Source organism: Chiloscyllium plagiosum, chromosome 28 (assembly GCF_004010195.1).
Source record: "Chiloscyllium plagiosum isolate BGI_BamShark_2017 chromosome 28, ASM401019v2, whole genome shotgun sequence".
NCBI classification, from domain to species: domain Eukaryota; kingdom Metazoa; phylum Chordata; class Chondrichthyes; order Orectolobiformes; family Hemiscylliidae; genus Chiloscyllium; species Chiloscyllium plagiosum.
This window is the reverse complement of record NC_057737.1, coordinates 45651599-45671128: the sequence shown is the minus strand read 5'-3', so window position 1 is coordinate 45671128 and position 19530 is coordinate 45651599. Positions and strand designations below refer to the sequence as shown.

The 19530-nt window shown below is 39.5% G+C and overlaps 1 protein-coding gene across 3 annotated transcripts in view; it reads right to left on the bottom strand.

The window, feature by feature from the left end:
• Positions 1-3669: 3669 nt before the first annotated feature.
• The window catches only part of ube2g1a (ubiquitin-conjugating enzyme E2G 1a (UBC7 homolog, yeast)), a 71549-nt gene continuing 55688 nt past the window's right edge, over positions 3670-19530 (bottom strand). For 2 of the 3 annotated variants that reach the window (XR_006315833.1, XR_006315832.1), the window contains exons 3-7: positions 18692-18789; positions 11294-11472; positions 7215-7332; positions 6207-6237; positions 3670-4700 (exon numbers count right to left, since the gene is read on the bottom strand). Coding sequence is in view for 1 of the 3 variants with exons in the window: in XM_043718815.1 (XP_043574750.1) it covers positions 7246-7332; positions 11294-11472; positions 18692-18789 (364 nt within the window). In the remaining 2 variants the exon portion in view is untranslated. The remainder of the gene's footprint in view (positions 4701-6206; positions 6238-7214; positions 7333-11293; positions 11473-18691; positions 18790-19530) is intronic. The other variant, XM_043718815.1, reaches the window with a different exon arrangement.

Sequence of the window (19530 nt, the reverse complement as noted above, 5' to 3'; positions counted from 1 at the left end):
TGGTATAACATTAGCCACTCTCCAATCCTCAGGAACCGACCCTGAATCTATTGAACTCTGGAAAATAATCACCAACGCATCCACGATTTCCCGAACCATCTCCTTCAGCACCCTGGGATGCAGACCATCAGGCCCCGGAGACTTATCAACCTTCAGACCTAACAGTCTCTCCAACACCAAATCCTGGCAAATATAAATTCCCTTAAGTTCAGGTCCTTCAGCCACTGTTACCTCAGGGAGATCACTTGGGAAGACACAAGCAAACACAGATCTGAAGTACCCATTTAATTCCTCTGCCATTTCTTTGTTCCTAGTAATATATTCCCCTGTTTCTGTCTTCAAGGGCCCAATTTTTGTCCTAACCATTTTTTTGCCTTGCACATACCTAAAAACGCTTTTACTATCCTCCTTAATATTCTTGGCCAGTTTACCTTCGTACCTCATTTTCCCTCTGCGTATTTCCTTCTTAGTAATCCTCTGTTGCTCTTTAAAAGCTTCCCAGTCCTCAGTTTTCCACCACTGAGGTCAGAATGATGAACTAGCTATTGCCATGCAGCTGAAGACAGCCAGCTTTATGAACAGTGGTCAGCAAGGAGTCAACATCTTGGAATATGTCTAAGTTTATAAAGAAAATTTAAAAATCCAAAAGGTCAGCTACAGTAACACAAAAGTAATTATAGGTCACCTTCCCCAAAGTAAAACTAAACCCACCACATCTCTTCCGTGAAAAAGACTGTTTCTACCCTAACCTCTCCCATTAACAAGTAACCCATACTCTAACTATGTAAAAGGAAATTTCTAACAAGCGTTTTTTAAAAAAGCATTTGAATTGCATCAAATTGTCAGACTGCTTGTCTGGTAGCAAGGACTGGGTGACCAAAAATTCCCTCCAACTAAACATCAAGACTGAAGCCTTTACTTTCAGTCCCTGATCCTATACCATTCCTTAGGCAACTAATATGATTAAACCAATCCATTTTCAACCCAGTGCGGCCTAACCATAATCTAACAGAGGCCTTAAATTCAGAGAGGGCGGTCACAGAGTGGGCGGTCACAGAGCTGTTCCCTCTTGTGGGAACCAGTACATCTAGGTATTGGTACAACAGTAGTCACTAAGAAATCCAGTGAAAAATTCAGAAGAAACCTACTTCCAAAATCGTCAGAAAATGGAACTCCATTATCACATGCAAAAGGAGGAAGAACAAATTTGATGGTTAGGATGAGAATTAGATGAGAAATTAAAGAATTAGGTGAGAAAATAAAAGATGGCAATAAAAAATTTGGAAAATGCTCAAGTGGAGTATAAACATTAGACACTAAACATATCTGTTTCTCTCCACACATGCTACCAGACTTCCTGAATTTCTCAAGTAGTGTTTTTATTTCAGATCCCCAATACGGCACAGAACAGGAGCACGGGTTCGATTCCAGCCTCAGGTAACTGTCTGCAGTTGAGTTTCCACATTCTTCCAGTGTCTGTGTGGGTTTCCTCCCACAATCCAAACTGTGCAGGTTAGGTGGATTGGCCATGCTAAATTGCCCATATGGTGTCCAGGGTGCACTCACCTACCTCTCCCAAAGTATAAGATAGTTACAGTTCTCCATTAAAACAACTCTGCTACATGCTTTGCAGTTACACAAAATATATTAGGCAGATTAGCCATGGTAAATGCAGGGGTAGGGATAAGGATGCTCTTCAGAGGTTTGGTGTGGACTCAATGGCCACTTGGCCCGCTTCCATACTGTAGGGAAGCTATGTGTAGTATCTTGGTTTCGCTGCAATGCTTTTGCTGACATTCGAAGGTTTACCTCCTGACAAACCTGAAGCCATCCAAAACTCTGGCTTTTCATGTGCCAATTCACATTAAGTTCTACTCCCTCACCTCTAGGCTTGCTGATCTACATTATATCCTGGGTATACAATATTTCCATCTTAAAATCTTATCCATTCTGTGAAACCCACTGGCCTTAAATTCCATCTGTCCTCACCCAATGTAGCTCAATGACAAATTTTGTTTGATAATGCTTGTAAAGAGATGTCATGACATTAAATGGCACTGTATAAATGCAAGTCATTGACTGTGCCTAGGGTAGCTGTTCACTACGTTGCCGGACATTTCTCTATTTGCATGCTAAAATGCAACAAATGTTGTCTAGCAACATTAACATGAAAATACTGCTGTGATTTCTAGCATTGAGTTTAAATGAACATAGCACCTTAATAAAAATAAATATCAGGAGTAAATTTTGCAGCAAAAGCTTTAATTTACACCTTTAACAGGCATATTGTACTTAATGCATAATGACTGACAACATAGGAACAGTACATTCCTGGCTAAAAGAGGTCCTGATGTTTCGGATCACTTGACACATGCATTTCTCTTTCAGGAAATATTATTGTCTGGCTCAGTTACTTCGGAAAGTGATTCAACCTCAGAAATTGCAGACATGATTAGTCTCTATAGTTAGCATTGGGCTAAACTAATTTTGGAGCTTCAAATTTTAAATGTCAAGTGAGTTGCACAGTTTCAGAATCCAGGACTACTCCTTGTTGTATTAATTCATTAGCAAGGGCATCGGTCTCACCACTGATTTGTGGTTTTTCCCATAATACACCTGAAAGACTTTTCACTAAACATGTCATTGCATTTTCTATGGCTTTAATCCATGTTCTCAGCATGGGATTTTCTTGGATGTACTTTTAAACCACTTAAGCTCACTGTCAGCATTATAGCCCTTATTGTAAATTTCCCAGAGCTTAAATTCAACACTTCCATTACAGTACCTTAAAAATCTTATTAGTCAGGAATAAAACTGGAGATTACAACTTCGCTTTTAATTGGTAAAGTTTAATCTTTGCTTTGATAATAGTTTCATCTGATTTAGTTGGTGTACCAACAACCCTAAAATAGTTTTAATATTTTCTCCAATTTTGCATCTCATTTAGATGATACTCCCCTGACCTTAAATCACTTTGCTTTTAAAGTTAAAATGCCATTTCTGCTATTTATACCGGATGGACGTTTTTTTGCATGATATAACAGCATCTCATTAATACTGAAATTGAGAACCTGCAGCTCCAATATTCACTCTCAGGCACACCACAAGCACTGACTATCAAGGGAGTTTCTGACCTAACACTGCCTCCCACATCTCAGCTACAGTCTGCCCATCCATCCAAAAGTCAATTTTAAAATCCAATAAATCTTACAAGTGTTCCACTTGTTCAGGGGGCTTGACAAGTCAAAGCAAATTACCCACATGTGAATAGATGATTTAAAATTACTGTGCATTGTGATGCCAATACTAACAGCCCAGTGCCCCTCAATCCAAAACTGTACTGGATCCCAAAGGAGGTCTCACCCATGAAGGAGTGAAATTAAACAATGCAGAAGGACCTGTCACTGTACTGTACTATATGTTCTACATTCTGTAAGAGACACAGTACTCACTAGTGAAGTGCAAGAACTAATCTCTCCCCTTTCTTTCCTAGATTTATGCTAGCTCCAACCCCCAAAAAAGTATAAAAATTAAAGTGTGCAGTGTATTTAAAATATTTAATATAACAAGAGCTGTCTTAAGCTTGTATTCAAGTACACTGTAAGCAGAATGTAAGTTATTGTACTAAAGTACAATTAGTTGCATAGAGTTCAATCCATTGGATCCCTATTTTGTTTGAGTTCAAATTTTAATAATTTCCATGAAACAAAAGTGCAATTGAGAGGTTTTACACAACTGAAACTGACAACTCATACTGGAAAACAATTATATTTTGGAAGAACTTTCACTACAGGTGACAGAATTCCAAAAATCAAATTACATGAAAATATACATCACCATTTCTCTTTGTACACTCCAGCAGAAAATCTGCATTATAGCTAGAAAGGAAAGAAAACGCACACACACAAACAGCATTTTAATACCAAAAAAGTCCTCAAACTCCCACTGAGAAGGGTGAAAGCCTACACCTAAACATGTGAAACCTACTTCAAACACTCCCCACAAGTCAAGCTCAAAACATTGTTTCAGCAGTTGGGCAGTGAAGACTAATGAGGTCACCTTGGCTAATTTTCAAATTCAGGTATAAACTTTAACCCCTTGCTGTAGAACCAAAAGTATCTGCATATTAAATTTGAACATCTGCAAATTATTCATGCCCAAAATATTTTAGGCCAAGTGTTAATGCATCAGAATATCTGGCAAAACATTCTCACAATGGAATCCATTTTAAAACATTGATAAATGCAACTTTCAGTTTGACAGTGCAAGATACCTTTTACAAGACTGGTTTCGTTTTAATAGTAAACTTAAGAAAATTGAATGCACAAAGCCCCCTTGCTAAAATCTTTCAGAATTTACACGATTCTCTAACTACAAGCAAGCTATAATTTGGTACAATGCATATTGTGGGTGTCTAAGTACAGTATATAGAATATCCAGATAATGTTGTGCTATGTACACGTCTTTACAATTTCTCCTGAAGGTCAAAGCAGTTCACAGGAATCCTGATGCATCATTTTGTCCCCCCCTCCCCAAGTTGGCACGATAGGTTTTACTCAACAATGAGGATGGCATAATTCACTCGCAGCTCCATAATGCCTATCCAGGATTTCCAACTTGTTACCAGTTTGAAGAGGTCCAACAATTGGTGGGTTGAGTGCAGAAAGTCAACAGTGCCATGTTGGTTCTTAATTGGAGACCTGCAACTCAAATTTCCCATTAGTTATTGCTTCAATTTAGTGCAAATTCTTAAAACAAGCTTTAATACCATAGTTTAAAAGCAAACATATCCTACCAGTACACCAGATGCAGCCTCACACATGGGCTACAAGTCTCTTGTGGAGATCTCAAAAGCATTTTTTAAACAGATTTCTTAAAACTCTGAAAAACCTATTTTCCCAGTGTAAAACATATCAATTTAGCTTCCTTTCAAACAGTAACTGATTAATTATACACTACTGGGGATTGTGCCACAATGTATATGAAATGCAGGTAAATTGGAGCCACTTGGTTTCTTTATAGTTGTTTGTAGAATGCTAATGAATCCAATTTGATTCATTAGTATTCTACAAAATGTAAAGAAACCAAGTGGCTCCAATTTTCCTGTATTTCATATTAACTGGAAGATTAAGGGTAAAGGATTTACAACTGGGAGCTTCAATCAGGCAACTGCTAACTTCCAATTTTCCATACTTGGCAAGCTCTCCCTGACTGTTTCACTTGTGTTTTATTTAATTGCTGATTAATATTAATCCCTTTCACCACATTCATACTACTCTACCCCTCCATTCTCACTGATCTGAGCAACTCTTAAGACTTGTATGCCCAAAGGCCACTGAAGCAAATAAGTTTGTTGTATTTTCCCCAGCACTATTGAAAATAACATGGGAGGAAAAGAAAAAAAAAGAGATTATGCTGATTGGTGGGGCTTGATATGGAAATAGTGTAAACTTGAAGAAAATACATGCATCGAAAATGATTGGATATCACCTACATTTTGGTAACAGGGCGTAGCTGCCAGTTGAGAAGAAACATCATTAATTTTAAGTGACATTTAAGGCTTTTCACTAGCAGGAGCTAAAATTGACTTGGCTTACGAACTGTGAGCCTAGTCAACAGTGGAGGAGCCTCAGCAGTAAGTGGTCTACTCCTGCATCTAATTTCAATGTTTGTATGAGTAAAGGCAATTGTGAAACTACACATTGCAAGACCCTAACTTGTTCATTTTTGCTTTTCTTTTTGAAGGAAACCTTTCCATGTCTAATCTGACTCCAATACCAAAAGCAATGAAATTTACTTTATGTGTGGTACCCTCTCAATGTGGCTGTCAAATTATTTAAAACCTATTCTTTGTTCAAAAAAAAAAAGCAGCTCACCATTATCTTGAAGGGCAGATGGACAATCAAAGCTATTTTGTTATTGAATAAAAAGACTAAATAATTAGTCATTCTTGGTGGAATCTGCAGGAGATGCTGCTGTCCTGGACAACATGCAAACCAGTTGGCTTAATCCACAGGACTGCAAACTGTGGGAGGAAGTGTTCAGGGCGCCTTTCAATCTCATTATGCTTGCTCCCAGTAGCAAACATTAGTTGGGAAACTCATTGGTATTTTTAAAAAAGGAAGCACCTTCACTTAAGATGGTTCTTGCGTTACAGTGCCAATTATCAATTCATGTATCACTGGTTAGTTTACAAAGAGTTTTACCTTTGAAGACACCAAGCCTCAGTAAATTCACCTTCAACAGGAATTAAAGAAAAAAAAATTAATCCAAAATGCCAGGCATACATTGTAGACTGAACAAGTAGAACAGCCTTATGGGGCAGAATAGCTTACTCCTGCCATTTCATATGACTTGTGACATTTATAGCATTTGGATGCTAGCAACTATGTGACAAAAGATCAGATGAGACAGTAAAGCAAACCTGGAGCTTAATGGACTTGGGTACTTCAGTTGACCTGTACCACGCAGGAAAGAATTTTACAACGATAAGCATAGCTCTCGAACTATAGCACAAACTTCAGATACTGGAATACAACTCAAACAATGCTAAATCTGACTATAGTCTCATCCTGAAGTCAATGTGAAATAAGAGTTAAGCGTTGATAATGTTTTGCTTTGGCATGTGCAGTAGATCAAGTCATACCATTGACCTTAAAGGCTTCAACTGTCCATACTTGCTGGACTTGGGATGGCACAGCGGCTCAGTGGTTAGCACTGCTGCCTCACAGCGCCAGGTACCTAGGTTAGAGTCCCACCTCGGGCGACTGTTTTGTGGAGTTTGCAAATTCTCCCAGCGTCTGCGTGGGCTTCCTCCAGGTGCTCCGGTTTCCTCCCACAATCCAAAAATGTAGAGGTTAGGTAAATTGGCCATCGTGTAAGGTGCATTAGTCAGGGTAAATATAGGGTAGGGGAATGCGTCTGGGTGGGTTACTCTTCGAAGGGTCGGTGTGGACTTGGTGGGCCGAAGGACCTGTTGCCATACTGCAGGGAATCAAATCTAAGGTTAAAACAATAGCATCAGGAGGCCAGTGAGGTGGTGCTGTAGTCCAATCTGTGCATTTTGCTGTTCATAAGTCTCGACAATAAATTAAAAAACTATATTATTACTGTTTAACTCTCTCCAATCAATCAACATGACAAAACAGCCTGATAGTGGAAAGATCCTAATTAGTCAATTTTGCACTCGATTGAAAGTTCACTATCTTCCTTACCAGAAAGTGAAGCTTCCTGGTGAACGAAACATCACTCAAATGCAGTTTCTTGACTTTTTCTTACACAGCGTGCAACTTTTCTTTTGAATTCCCCATTACGGTCTTCCCTCCATTCTTTCTACAATTGTAAGCCAGAGAAAAGAACGAACAAAATCAGAGTACATTCATCTGTTGCCCAAATATTAAAAATTGGGGAGTTGCAGGAGGGTGAATACAAATCACAGGGCAAAATACCAAGATGATCATAAACTCTTAATGTAACACAAACTTATTTTCCAATCATGAAATTCAAATTGCAGCATAATGTGTTCCCTCAGGGTGGCCAAAAACAAATAGTACAAACACAGAGGTTTTAGTTTGGTGGCAATTACAGCCAGTGTAGGAAAGCAATTAGTACACTGTGAAGTCAAAACTGCAGTGAAAGCAACAATGAGATAACTTTTAAGTATTGGTCAGGATATGAAGATCATAAAACTGATAGATGTCAGGCAGGCAGGGTGAGACCTGAACTGTACAGTGATACACAAGAGTGCTGAGAAATTTCATGTTCAACAGGAGGTTTTAATAAATGCTGGAGTCCATTTTGAAGTCAGCTCCACAAGCATTCAGGCAGAGCTTTGACAGAATTAACTATGATGAACTGTACACTATGCCTGAATCCTGCTTTCTCAGTTCCGTTAACATGCAGAGTAAAAAAGGTGCCAAAATTTCATTTTGCAACAGTTTTGCGCAAGTATTCTTTTGACTAAATATCCACCAAAACTGTCAAAAGATGTAACCATTCGGCAGGAGCAGGACATTACGAATTTCAAATACTAATTAAGGAGCCAACAGGAGTGGATAATCTCACTATACAAGTTCAAAGAAGTGGAGAGATGTGTGATTTACAACAGAAATCAGAAGCTGTAAATTTTAGTATGGTTTTCACAAAAGATATACAGAAGGCAAGACAGCGTGGGAGGGTGTCATAAGAAATCCAACAAAACCATGATCACCAGGATGTTGAATTTCCACATTAATGTGAAAGTATCCAAAAACCAGTTAAATGTGACTCATTCCTCTAACAAAGTATGTTAAACTACAATACGCAATAGCAAAATGAGGGCTGAGTGACCAGGAAGTAACTGCAGATCCATCAAGGCTGGCAATGGCAAGTATACACAATGGTTGCATTTCAGGCTAACTCAAGGGCTGCACTGTACAAACTTTCATGGGTTGAATATTTTTATGCTGAGAAATTGGGATCAATATCAAAGTTCTGCCTTCTTTCTAAATATGTCGAAGGGTTTGTGGCAGAGTGGTAGTGCCCCCACCTTTTGATCAGGAGGCCTAGGTTCAAATCCTACCTACTCCAGGAGGTGTGTAATAACATATCGAAACAGGCGGATTAGTAAATATCGTAACTCAAGGACTGGGTCTCCTGTGGTGCAATGGTTTTGCTGCCACGAGTCAGGAGTTGAGTTAAGAGTCCTGGAGGTGTCTTGCAGGATATCGGAGGTGGCTCATTAAAAATAACTAAGCCAAGGGCTATTTCTCTCCAACCAGAATGGATGCAAATATGCAACCATTACAAGACAACTCCAGTGGGCTGCAACAAAGCTGGCTAAGCGCCAACCTTTGCTCAGGTGCACCTCAGCTCGTGCTGAATTACTAAGTAAGTAAAACAATGTTTTCTCAAGGTGAAAAAAAGGGGCCAAGATTTCAATCAACACTGAAGGCAAACAAAGGGGTCAGAAACATAATTGCCAGTATCTGTAACGTCCAATCCTGTCAAAAACTTAAGTTTTTTTGTGAAATAGAAAAACATGAAACCAATTAACATTAGCTAACAACTTCCACCCTGCCCTCAAATTCATCTGGTCTATCTCAAACACCTCCCTCCCCGGTCTTGATCTGTTTCCATCTGTGGAAACAGTTTATGGAACAATATTTACTATAGACCAAGACTTCCATAACTACCCGGACTCCGCCTCCTCCCAACTTGCACCCTGCAAGTAGTCCAGCCTGTTTTCCAATTCGTCCATCACATCTGCTCTGATGAGAAGTTCCACTCCCAAGTATCCCAGATGTCCTATTTCAAACAATGATTCTCCCCCCTCCCCTCCCAGCCCAAATCAATCATCCAGACAACCCTCCACCACACCTCCATTCTCTGTTCCACTACTCTAAACCTACCCCTCCAAAAACAAAGATAGGATCTCTCCCCACCTTGTCCTCACTTTCCACCCCACCAGCCTCCACCTCTAACACAACCTCAAAACACTTTCACCAACTTCAATCTGACCCTACCACCCAGAACATCTTGCTCCTCTCCACTCCTCCCTGCCTTCTGCAAGGACTCATGCTCTACACCACTTCTTGGTTCGCACCACTCTCCACCAACCCCTCCCGTACGTTCCCCATAACTGAAAAAGATGCAACATCTGCCTTACACCACCTCGCTCACCTCCATCCAGGTGAGATGGAAGTTCACCTTCATCTCCTCCAACCTAGTCTATTGCATCCAGTGCTCCCAATATGGTCTTCTCTACATCAGTGAGATCAAATGTAGACTAGTTGACAGTTTCACCAAGCATCTTCGCCTGGCCCAAAACAGAGCCTGACCTCCCAGTCACTGCCCGTTTCAATTTCCCCTCCAACATATATCCTTGGCCTCTGCCATTGCTGCAATGAATCAGACTGCAGCTTTGAGGAACACCACTTTATCTTTCACCTGGGCAGCCTACAGCCCAAGGGATTTAACAGAGTTTCAATATCCTTCGCACCTGTCCCATCTCCTTTCCACCTACCAACTCTTCCTACCAGCTAACAACCAGATTTATCACTCCCAACCACCAACCAGGTCATACCCACTACCTTTGTCCACCTATCACTACATACCTCACCACAACCCCAACCCCTTTATCTGTAGCTCCCCCTACCTCCTCATCTAGTCCCGAAGGGTTAGCACCCAAAACATTGACTTCTCCACATCCTGATGCTGCCTGGCTTGCTCCATTCTTCTAACCTCCTGTCTGTCTACTTTGGACTCCAGCATCTGCAGTTTTTGTTTAACATTAAATGCTGGATTTGTAGTGATACCCATATTCCATGAATATATTAGAAGCAAATTTAAGTACAGTTGGTGTAGAGTCCAAAGCAAACTTCATCATAGATGCCATCTGATAGTATTGAGTTTCCAAGGCATACTGGTGTATTTTAGATTAGACTGGTGCTGGAAGCACAGCAGGTCAGGCAGTATTGGAGGAGCAGGGGGGGAAAAAAAAAATCAGCGTTTCAAGCAAAAGCCCTTTATCAGAAACAGCACCACTCCAATCTGGACTCTAACCTCCAGCATCTGCAGTACCCACTTTCGCCTACTGGTGTAGGTGACAAGTAACACTGACTGTGGGAGTGACATGAAGAACACTGCAACAAGAATTCTCTACCAGCATTTCCCAAATGGCAATTGAATTAACTAGGTCTCTGAAGTGGGCATTCCTAGGTATTATCATCAGAAGAAAATGTCAATCTAGATCTACTTGAACGGCAACAGCATATTCCTGTTCCCAGGTTTTCATACAGCAAGACAATAGCAGCCAAAATGATTAAATTTAACTTTTCCCCAAAAATCTATTAAAAAGACAACATGCTGACTAGAACTGTGTTCAATGAAGTTGCTACTTATTAATGAGATGTCACTTCCAAGACTTAAAATTTTACAAAATACACGACTGAAAAATTTAATGCAACCCCATTGAGGATCAATAAAGGATAATCTAAATTACAAAGAAACATCATATATAATATTAAAAAAGTAGTTATCAATTTAGACTCACTTCATCCCACTTATAATTTTTTAAATTATGAAAATAAAAAAGAGTTCATTTGTTCTGGTCTTAGAATTTCACAATCTGTTGGATTTAATCTGACCTCTGATCAGACTCCCCAGATGAGAATCTTGGTCTTGCTGTTACTCATAATGGAAACCAATGTTACTAAGAACACCATTATAGCCTCAGACTAATTTTGTTTGAGAAAACCTGGCCATGAGAAGCAATGTTAGTGCTGAAGTCCCAACTCAAAACAAAAGATCTTACTGCTGCATCTACATTGGCTGGCGAGTCTCCATTTGGATCTGCCAACATTGAAATCACACTAATAAGAATCGTCTCTACAGTGTGAATTGGCAGCCAGCGCTCTTCAGGTTTTTCATATCCATATTTATCCTCCCCAGGCTCATGAAGGATTGAGATGCACACCTCACCATTCTTATCAACTGTAAGAAAACAAAAAAAAAAAGAGATCCTTAACTCCAGTTAGAGCATTTCACTTAGAGTAGTGCACTGATTCTTTAGAAAAATATTCAAAACAGTCAACATATTGCTATGTGTTTTATATTGCTATACCATCAAACTAGAAAGCAGCAAATAAATCCTCTAGGGAAAAAAGGAAGGAGACAAAAAGGAAACTACAGGCCATTTAGCTCAACATCAATTTGTGGGAAAGAATTGATTAAGGAAGTTACAGCTGAACACTTCAAGGATGAATTGGGAAGAACCAGCATGGTTTTATGAATGAGAAACCACATTTTTTAAAAGGAGTCCTTTGAAGTAGTAATGTGCAAAGTAAATAAAGGGAAGCCATTAGATGTACTGTACTTGTATTTCAAAAGGCACTTAACATGATGCCACACATGATTGCTGGCAAACAGGAGTTCATGGTGTGGGAGAAAATCCGATAGAAGGCTGACTGGCTTGCAGTAAACATAATACACACAAATGAGAGTCTTATTTTGATTTACATTGAGTTACATGCAAAAACTGCAGCCTCAACATTTTACAATTATATCAATGACCAATATGACATGAGCAAAAAGGCACAGTAGCTAAATTTACAGATGATCAAGATAATTAGGAGAAATGCCCTTGCTTTCATGTGAACAGTTCTATTGTGGACCTGCTGTAACTTTCTAATGAAGAACAATACAAGCTCAAGGAACACTACCTCATTTCTGGTTTACACATTTTACAGCCTTTAGGTTTCAATATTGCTTTCTAAAACTCCAAAGCCTGACTGCATGGCGGCTGGTCGCTATTTGTCTTACATCAGGAGATGGAAATGTGAAAATTGGAACAGATCAACCATGATCTTACTGAATGGTGGAGTAAGCTCAACAGGTCAAATAGACTGCTTCTGCTCCTATTTTGTATACTTTTGTGGTATTGTGTCACAACCAGCCAGTAAACCATTACACTTCATTAGTGCATTCGCCCATTAAGCAAACCTTAGGAATAAAGCATTATTGAGGAACCTGAGCAAACAAATAATCCTCGCAGTTGGTTATAGAAAAACACAAAATCCTTGCATTTTGACAGCTGTATACATACCGTACTGCTAAATGTATATGAAATTAATTCATCTGAACTGATAGCATATATTTAAAACAAAAATCAGCTTTTCTACACCAGTTAAAAGTTATTTTTTTCTACAGGACAATCAACAAACCCACACTTGTTATCCAAAACATTTGGAAAGGGTTAAGTTTGTGCTACTTATTTTTCTATTTTCAACTAGAGCCAGAGAACAAAAAAGGGAAAAATTCAATTTCCAAAGAAAGACATGAGTACTACATGTGATGAACAGTTATGACAAGCACTCAAGTTCTGTAAGTATTGTAAAATCTTCCCCATTTAGCTGAAGTATAATATGTTAACTTGAACACAAGGCACACAAACTGAAACCAAAATCATATTGATGCAGTGACCGAGAAACAGTGCAAAAAGCGAAGATTCTTGTATTGGCCATGGGAGGAGAGATAACCCTTACCACTTGCAATCAGTCTGGTTGTTTTGGAAAGGTAGGCATGTGTTTATAAGCCTACTTTAGCATCTGGTTATATTAAAGAGTAGGTTTAAAAATAAATAGTTATTCTCTCACCCAAAAGAAATCTAACCATATTATCATCCACACACCACATTCAACCATTAAAAGGAATGCATGTTTAGCTCAGTCAAGTGAAGGCAGAAGACTTTTCCACTATAGAATTGTATAGTTTGTTTGAATTCAAACTAACAAACGTCATATCAAATTTATTGCCGAATCCCTCAAAAGAAAAAGAACATTCAACAGGTCATGAAGTCAGGTACTTTTGGCTTTCATATCAGGGTATCCAATGGGCTTGGATTTATCAATTGAACTGGGTGACTTTAAATGTTTTACAATCTCCAGGGTCTCCAAGACAAATATGGAACATTTTTCTGCAGCTGTTGTCTCTACAGGTGACTTCTCTAGACTGTATCAGCCTTTTCCTGAGTCTGGAGATAAAAGATTTCAGTACCTGAGGCCAGAATCTGTTACATGATCAATAGCCTCTGTGTACCTAAAACGATAGAGATTGGATGGCAGCCATTCACACTTGCAGCTGCAAACTCCACAGATGACATTAGTTTTGGTGTGCTCATTCCAGCAGTACGTGCCCACCCAAGGGATTCAATTTCTTTGCAAAGGAGAGAGATTCTGAAGAGGTCACATGACATTTGGCAGCTCCCTCAGCTAGCCTGCATGCATTCATTTGAAAAGCCAATTCCACAGGAAGTGCCTCCATGCTTGAAGTTACGAATACAACATGTCTTTACTGGATGTGGCACTGTATTATTGAATACAGTGACAGCGATGTAAACAAACAGATCTTCCTAGGTTTATTGGGCACATTTCCAGGGAGAATTGCTCCAAAGACCATTCAATGCCATCATCCCTCTAACTGCAATACTCCAAATTCCACAAAACAAAAAAAGGTGGATAGGGTGACTTGATAGCAGGAATCTGTATTTTTAAATTCACCTTTTGAAGAGGAGAACTACAATTATCAACTTTCCCATGGTCCCGACACTGAGTGGCCAGGGACAGAGTGTGCAGGCTCAAGAGATGGCTTAAAGCATTTTCTTTACTGAGGGGCTCAGCCAGTGTGTCTACATGGGGAGCTGGCACAAATTATCTGGTGGGTGCATGAAAACTAATCCAGTTGGGATTAGATACTGTAAGCCAGTCTGGCCAAATCCACAGAATTCCAAACCAGAAGATTAAGCAACAGAAATAAGCAGCTGCTGAGACAAGTTCTGCTGCCTGACAGCTACTTGCAGCTAGACACAAGACAGCCTACAGGCTGAGTTTGAAGGGGAGTAAATAATAAAGCCAATGGCCAAATATTTAAGGACAGACAAATTCCTCATGGAGGGAGACAAATTGAAAAAGGACCCTGTTTCTCATGTTTCAGTAAAGTCCAAGTTCACTGCTGAGTAAATTATTAAAACTGAGACACCTGGAATTCAAGGTTTAATTTATGATTTACATTCATTCATTATTGGCTGCATTGCTTCTGTTCTGGTATTCAATCTTAAACAGCCAGAAAGATGGTCAAATTACATCTGATGAGCTTTACAAAATCTGAAGGCTAAGTGCATATACAGTGACATCAACTTTCAGCTCCATTATATTCCAAACAGCTCCAGTAGATTTTCATCAAAGAGTGGAATAGTATTTCTGCACAGACGAAGCAACGTTTTTATAATAAACCTTGCCTGGAGGTCAGAGATCCTATCAAGGAGGGACCCAAGCCAAGGTCACCCTCATGACAGTCAGCTGTTTAGCTGCATCAAGCTGTGCTTAGACCCGCAGTATGCGAACTCTAAGTGTCACTATGTAATCAGATTCTACCTTTCCCTGGTGTTTGGCCATGCTATTGTGAAATGCTCCAAGCAGTTGACACCATACGTACATACATGCATACATGTTCCTCATTGAGAAGTTTGTGCAGAAAACCAACGCTGACCACAAGTCCATCAGATGTTGGTCCACACGTAACATTCCCAAAGCCCTGCAGAAAGACGTGGTAGATCCATTCGGATTGTTCCTGGAGCAGATCAAAGTCATTTGGCAGAATGTTTAAATTTGCACCACGACCAGGCTGAGAGCTGCTCTTAGGAACATACACTATCAAAAACATCAACTTCTGCCAGGGATCATCGTTTTGGTGAAACTTGCTCATCAGTCTAACAAACTTATTCATCTTCCAGTGAAAGGTTGCCCACCACACATTGTTGCAAAGTAGTACGTTCCAAGCTCGAAAGCTACATGCTAAGGGGTCAGTAAAGCTTAGAGCAGACATTACAAAAGGCACAAAGGGGGAGAACGACCATTGACAAAGCCCTTTCAGCCATCGCCCACTGACAGGCTGGAAACGGTCAAACTCCTTAAGATGTATATCTAAAAAATACTTACACTGCAACTGTATTGAGGCATCTCAAAGTGCAGCATAGAAAAGTTGACATTTATTGCATTTTATGTGCAAATTGAAAGGTTTTGAAATTTACTTCTGCAAAAGTTATGAATAAACTATATTTTTGGAAAGTTACAATATGAATATGAAACAGACATTACATCCGGATAATGGAAGATAGATTGTAAAGTTTGTTATAGTGCAGAATACTACATGAGATTTAGAATGCACGGTAAAGTTGCCACAGTTGTACCAGACCACAGGACTACTTTCTCAAGGAGACAACTGGTGGTCGCTTAACCCAAGGGTCACCACACTTCAGGGGAGTGAAGAAGTTGACAAGGAGTGTCTTTCACGTAACCTCAGCCGGCATGGGAACTGAACCCATACTATTGGCATCACCATCACAAATTAGCTGTCCAACCATCTGAGCTAATTGACCCATCGAGTAGAAACATAAATCATTAACTTTGGGAAAACGATTGGAGAAAAATTGATGAACCTGGCATCAGAAGGCATCATTTTAAAAATAAAAACTGCCAAGTTAAATGCAGATGGGAAAGTTATGCATCTGAACCTATAAACACCACCTGAATTGTTGACATGTATAATAAAGGAATATGTCAAAGCAAACAAAAAAGGCCTTTATAATTTGAAGTATGATTTATTTTCTTTCAACTACAGAAGATTAAAAGAATAGCTAAATTAAGAACTTCAAAATGTAGGACTATAAACATTTCATATCCCTCCCTCACCACTTTTAGAATTTGGAAATAGTACTGTTATGTCAGAAAGTGTCTCACTAGCAATTAACACTGACAGTGATATTTCATTATACATTTGAGTAGAAGAACAGTTCGCGTCCATGACTTTCAAGCATAATCAGTTGTAGAAAACAATTAAGTTAAACTGTGTTCCCAGACTTTTGAATGAACCTCTAATGTTAATCTCTCTGCACCTTTCCAGCAGCTGTAACATTGTATCCTGCACTCTATTCTGAAACCCTGATATAAGTGTATGGTACGATCTGCTTGTAAAGCACTAACAGTACACTTTTCACTGTACCTCTGTACGTGACAATAATAAAATGTTCTATGCTTCCACAAAAAAATTAAGCATAAAAAACCATAATTGCAGCATAGTTTACAAGCATATGCAGCCATTGCATGAAAGTCAAATAAAACTTATGTATTTCATAATTTAATCTCTCCTGCCTTCCATCCTATGGTAGAAGTTTATTTTCCTTCCACCCCCACTTTTTTTGCCCCACACTATACTTGCTAAAACCAATTACATTAAACACTTTCCAGCCCTGAAGGTCATAAACCTGAAATGTTAACTTTTTCTCCACAAATTCTGCGTGACCTGATTTCCAGCGTTTGTTTCTATTTCTAATTTCCAGTCCATGAGAACTCCTGTTCCTCTGATTCGGTTTCCACAGTTTCAATTATCCGCAACCCAAAAGTATTACATGGAACATTGCAGAAACAACTCGGGAGGGGGGGGGGGCTTCTGGAGAGTTAGGTTTGCCATTTAAATGGGAGGGTTTGCTACTATCTGCGGTTTTGAGCATTCGCAGTAGGTCTTGAACATATCGCCCGTGGATACAGAGGCGGGTGGGACCTGTGCCTGCAACATTTCCTATCTGGAATAAAAAGCAAAATGATCTGAGTATACTACTGGATTACAGGCTTTACTTTCTTTAGTGCTTGTTATTTTTACTGGTTTCTTAGAATTTCTAAGTAGTACGTAGTTTAGGAGAACAGAAGACCTAGGAACAGGAGAAGGCAGACTGGCCCGTCGAGCTTGCTCCACCATTCAATAAGATCATGGTTGATCTTTTCATGGACTCAGCTCCACTTACCCACACTCACCCTATCCCTCAATTCCTTTGTTCAAAAAAATCTAATTTGCTTTTAAGAAAAAAGGTACTGAAGTAGCATCAACTACTTCAGTGGGCAAGGAACTCCATAGATTTTACGACCATTCTCAATTCAGTCCTAAATCCACTCCTCCTAATCTTGAGGCTATGCCCTCTTGTCCTAGTTCCATCTGCCAGTGGAAGCATCCTCTACTTTCTTATAAAAAGATATAAAATTATGAAAAGGAATAGATATGATTGCCACCTCATTCTTCTGAATCCCAATCTACTCAGTCTCTCCTCATAAGCCAACCCCATCAACTCCAGAATCAACCTCGTGAACCTCCTCTGCACCCCCTCCAGTGCCAGTACATCCTTTCTCAAGTTTTATATTTCAACAGCAGTATGCTGCAGGCTATAACTCGACAATATTCAGCACACCCTTTTTATCTGCCAAACATTTTGCTTTTTATTCCAGATAGGAAATGATCTGAGTATACTACTGGATTGCAGGCTTTACTTTCATTAGTGCTTGTTATTTTTACTGGTTTTTCAGAATTTCTAAGTAGTACGTGGTTTAGGAGAACAGAAGACCTAGGAACAGGAGAAGGCAGTCTGGCCCGTCGAGCTTGCTCCACCATTCAATAAGATCATGGTTGATCTTTTCATGGACTCAGCTCCACTTACCCACACTCATCCTATCCCTCAATTCCTTTGTTCAAAAAAATCTAATTTGCTTTAAAAAAAAAAGGTACTGAAGTAGCATCAACTACTTCAGTGGGCAAGGAACTCCATAGATTTTACGACCATTCTCAATTCAGTCCTAAATTCACTCCTTCTAATCTTGAGGCTATGCCCTCTTGTCCTAGTTCCATCTGCCAGTGGAAGCATCCTCTCTACTTTCTTATAAAAAAAGGTATAAAATTATGAAAAGGAATAGATAGGATTTCCACCTCATTCTTCTGAATCCCAATGAATATAATCCCAGTCTACTCAGTCTCTCCTCATATGCCAACCCCATCAACTCCAGAATTAACCTAGTGAACCTCCTCTGCACCCCCTCCAGTGCCAGTACATCCTGAACCTCCTCTGCACCCCCTCCAGTGCCAGTACATCCTTTCTCAAGTTTTATATTTCAACAGCAGTATGCTGCAGGCTATAACTCGACAATATTCAGCACACCCTTTTTATCTGCCAAACACACCCCACAAAAAAAAACGTTAAAATTACAGGCACTGGAAGTTAGCAGATTTTGTCAAAACTCAAGTTTATGCTTTCTCCTCTTAATTCTCTCATTTCTTAATCATCAATGCCCCAATCTATGGTAAATATTTCCAATACTGATGAGTTGATTCTCACCATTTGGATGCCAGATTTCTGTGATGAATTTCATCTTCGGCGGCCTGAGAGGATAGTCCTTGGGGAATGTAAGATGAGCTTTGAAAACACCACCTTCACTGTAAATAAAGATACAATATTTACACAATATAGCAAATACATTTAATTCACAGAAAATATCAAACTGGATAAGCACAAAATTAAGCGGGGGAAAAGGATCATTTGATGACCAACTGATTTTACAGAGCTTTACGTAAAAAGGTCAAACAAACTAAGAGCTAAGATGTTGGAGATGTTGGATGCAGGTGCGACTGGATCATCGCAAAGCCATCAAACACGCCAGGAGACAACTCTGGACGGAACTACAGTCCTAGACAATGCCTGGATGCACCACTTCCTCAGTTCATTCCACACTCTAATCACTTAAAAACTTAAACCCCCCGTGTCTTTAAAATTTCTTGCTTCTCACCTTAAAAGTATGCCCCCAATCTTCATATTCCCCCATCCTAAGGGAAGACACCTATCATTAACCCTATCGATGCCCCTCATTATTTTATAAACCTTTAACCTCCTACATTCCAAAGAAAAAACCCAGGCAATCCAGCCTCTCTTTATAACTCAAACCCTCCATACCCAGCAACATTCATGTATCACAAAAAGGTTAACAAGCAGGTATAAAAAAAAATTAGAAACAAGATTTTTTTTTTTTAAAATGAGGGAAGCAATATAAAGTAGATAAGGTTTACTACCACTGTAGCACATTGGTGAGAACACAACTAGGAGGACTCTAGATGGTCTCCTTACAAAAGGAGGGGCACGCTTGCATTTGAGGTTCATTAGGTTGATATGCTCAGAGGGGA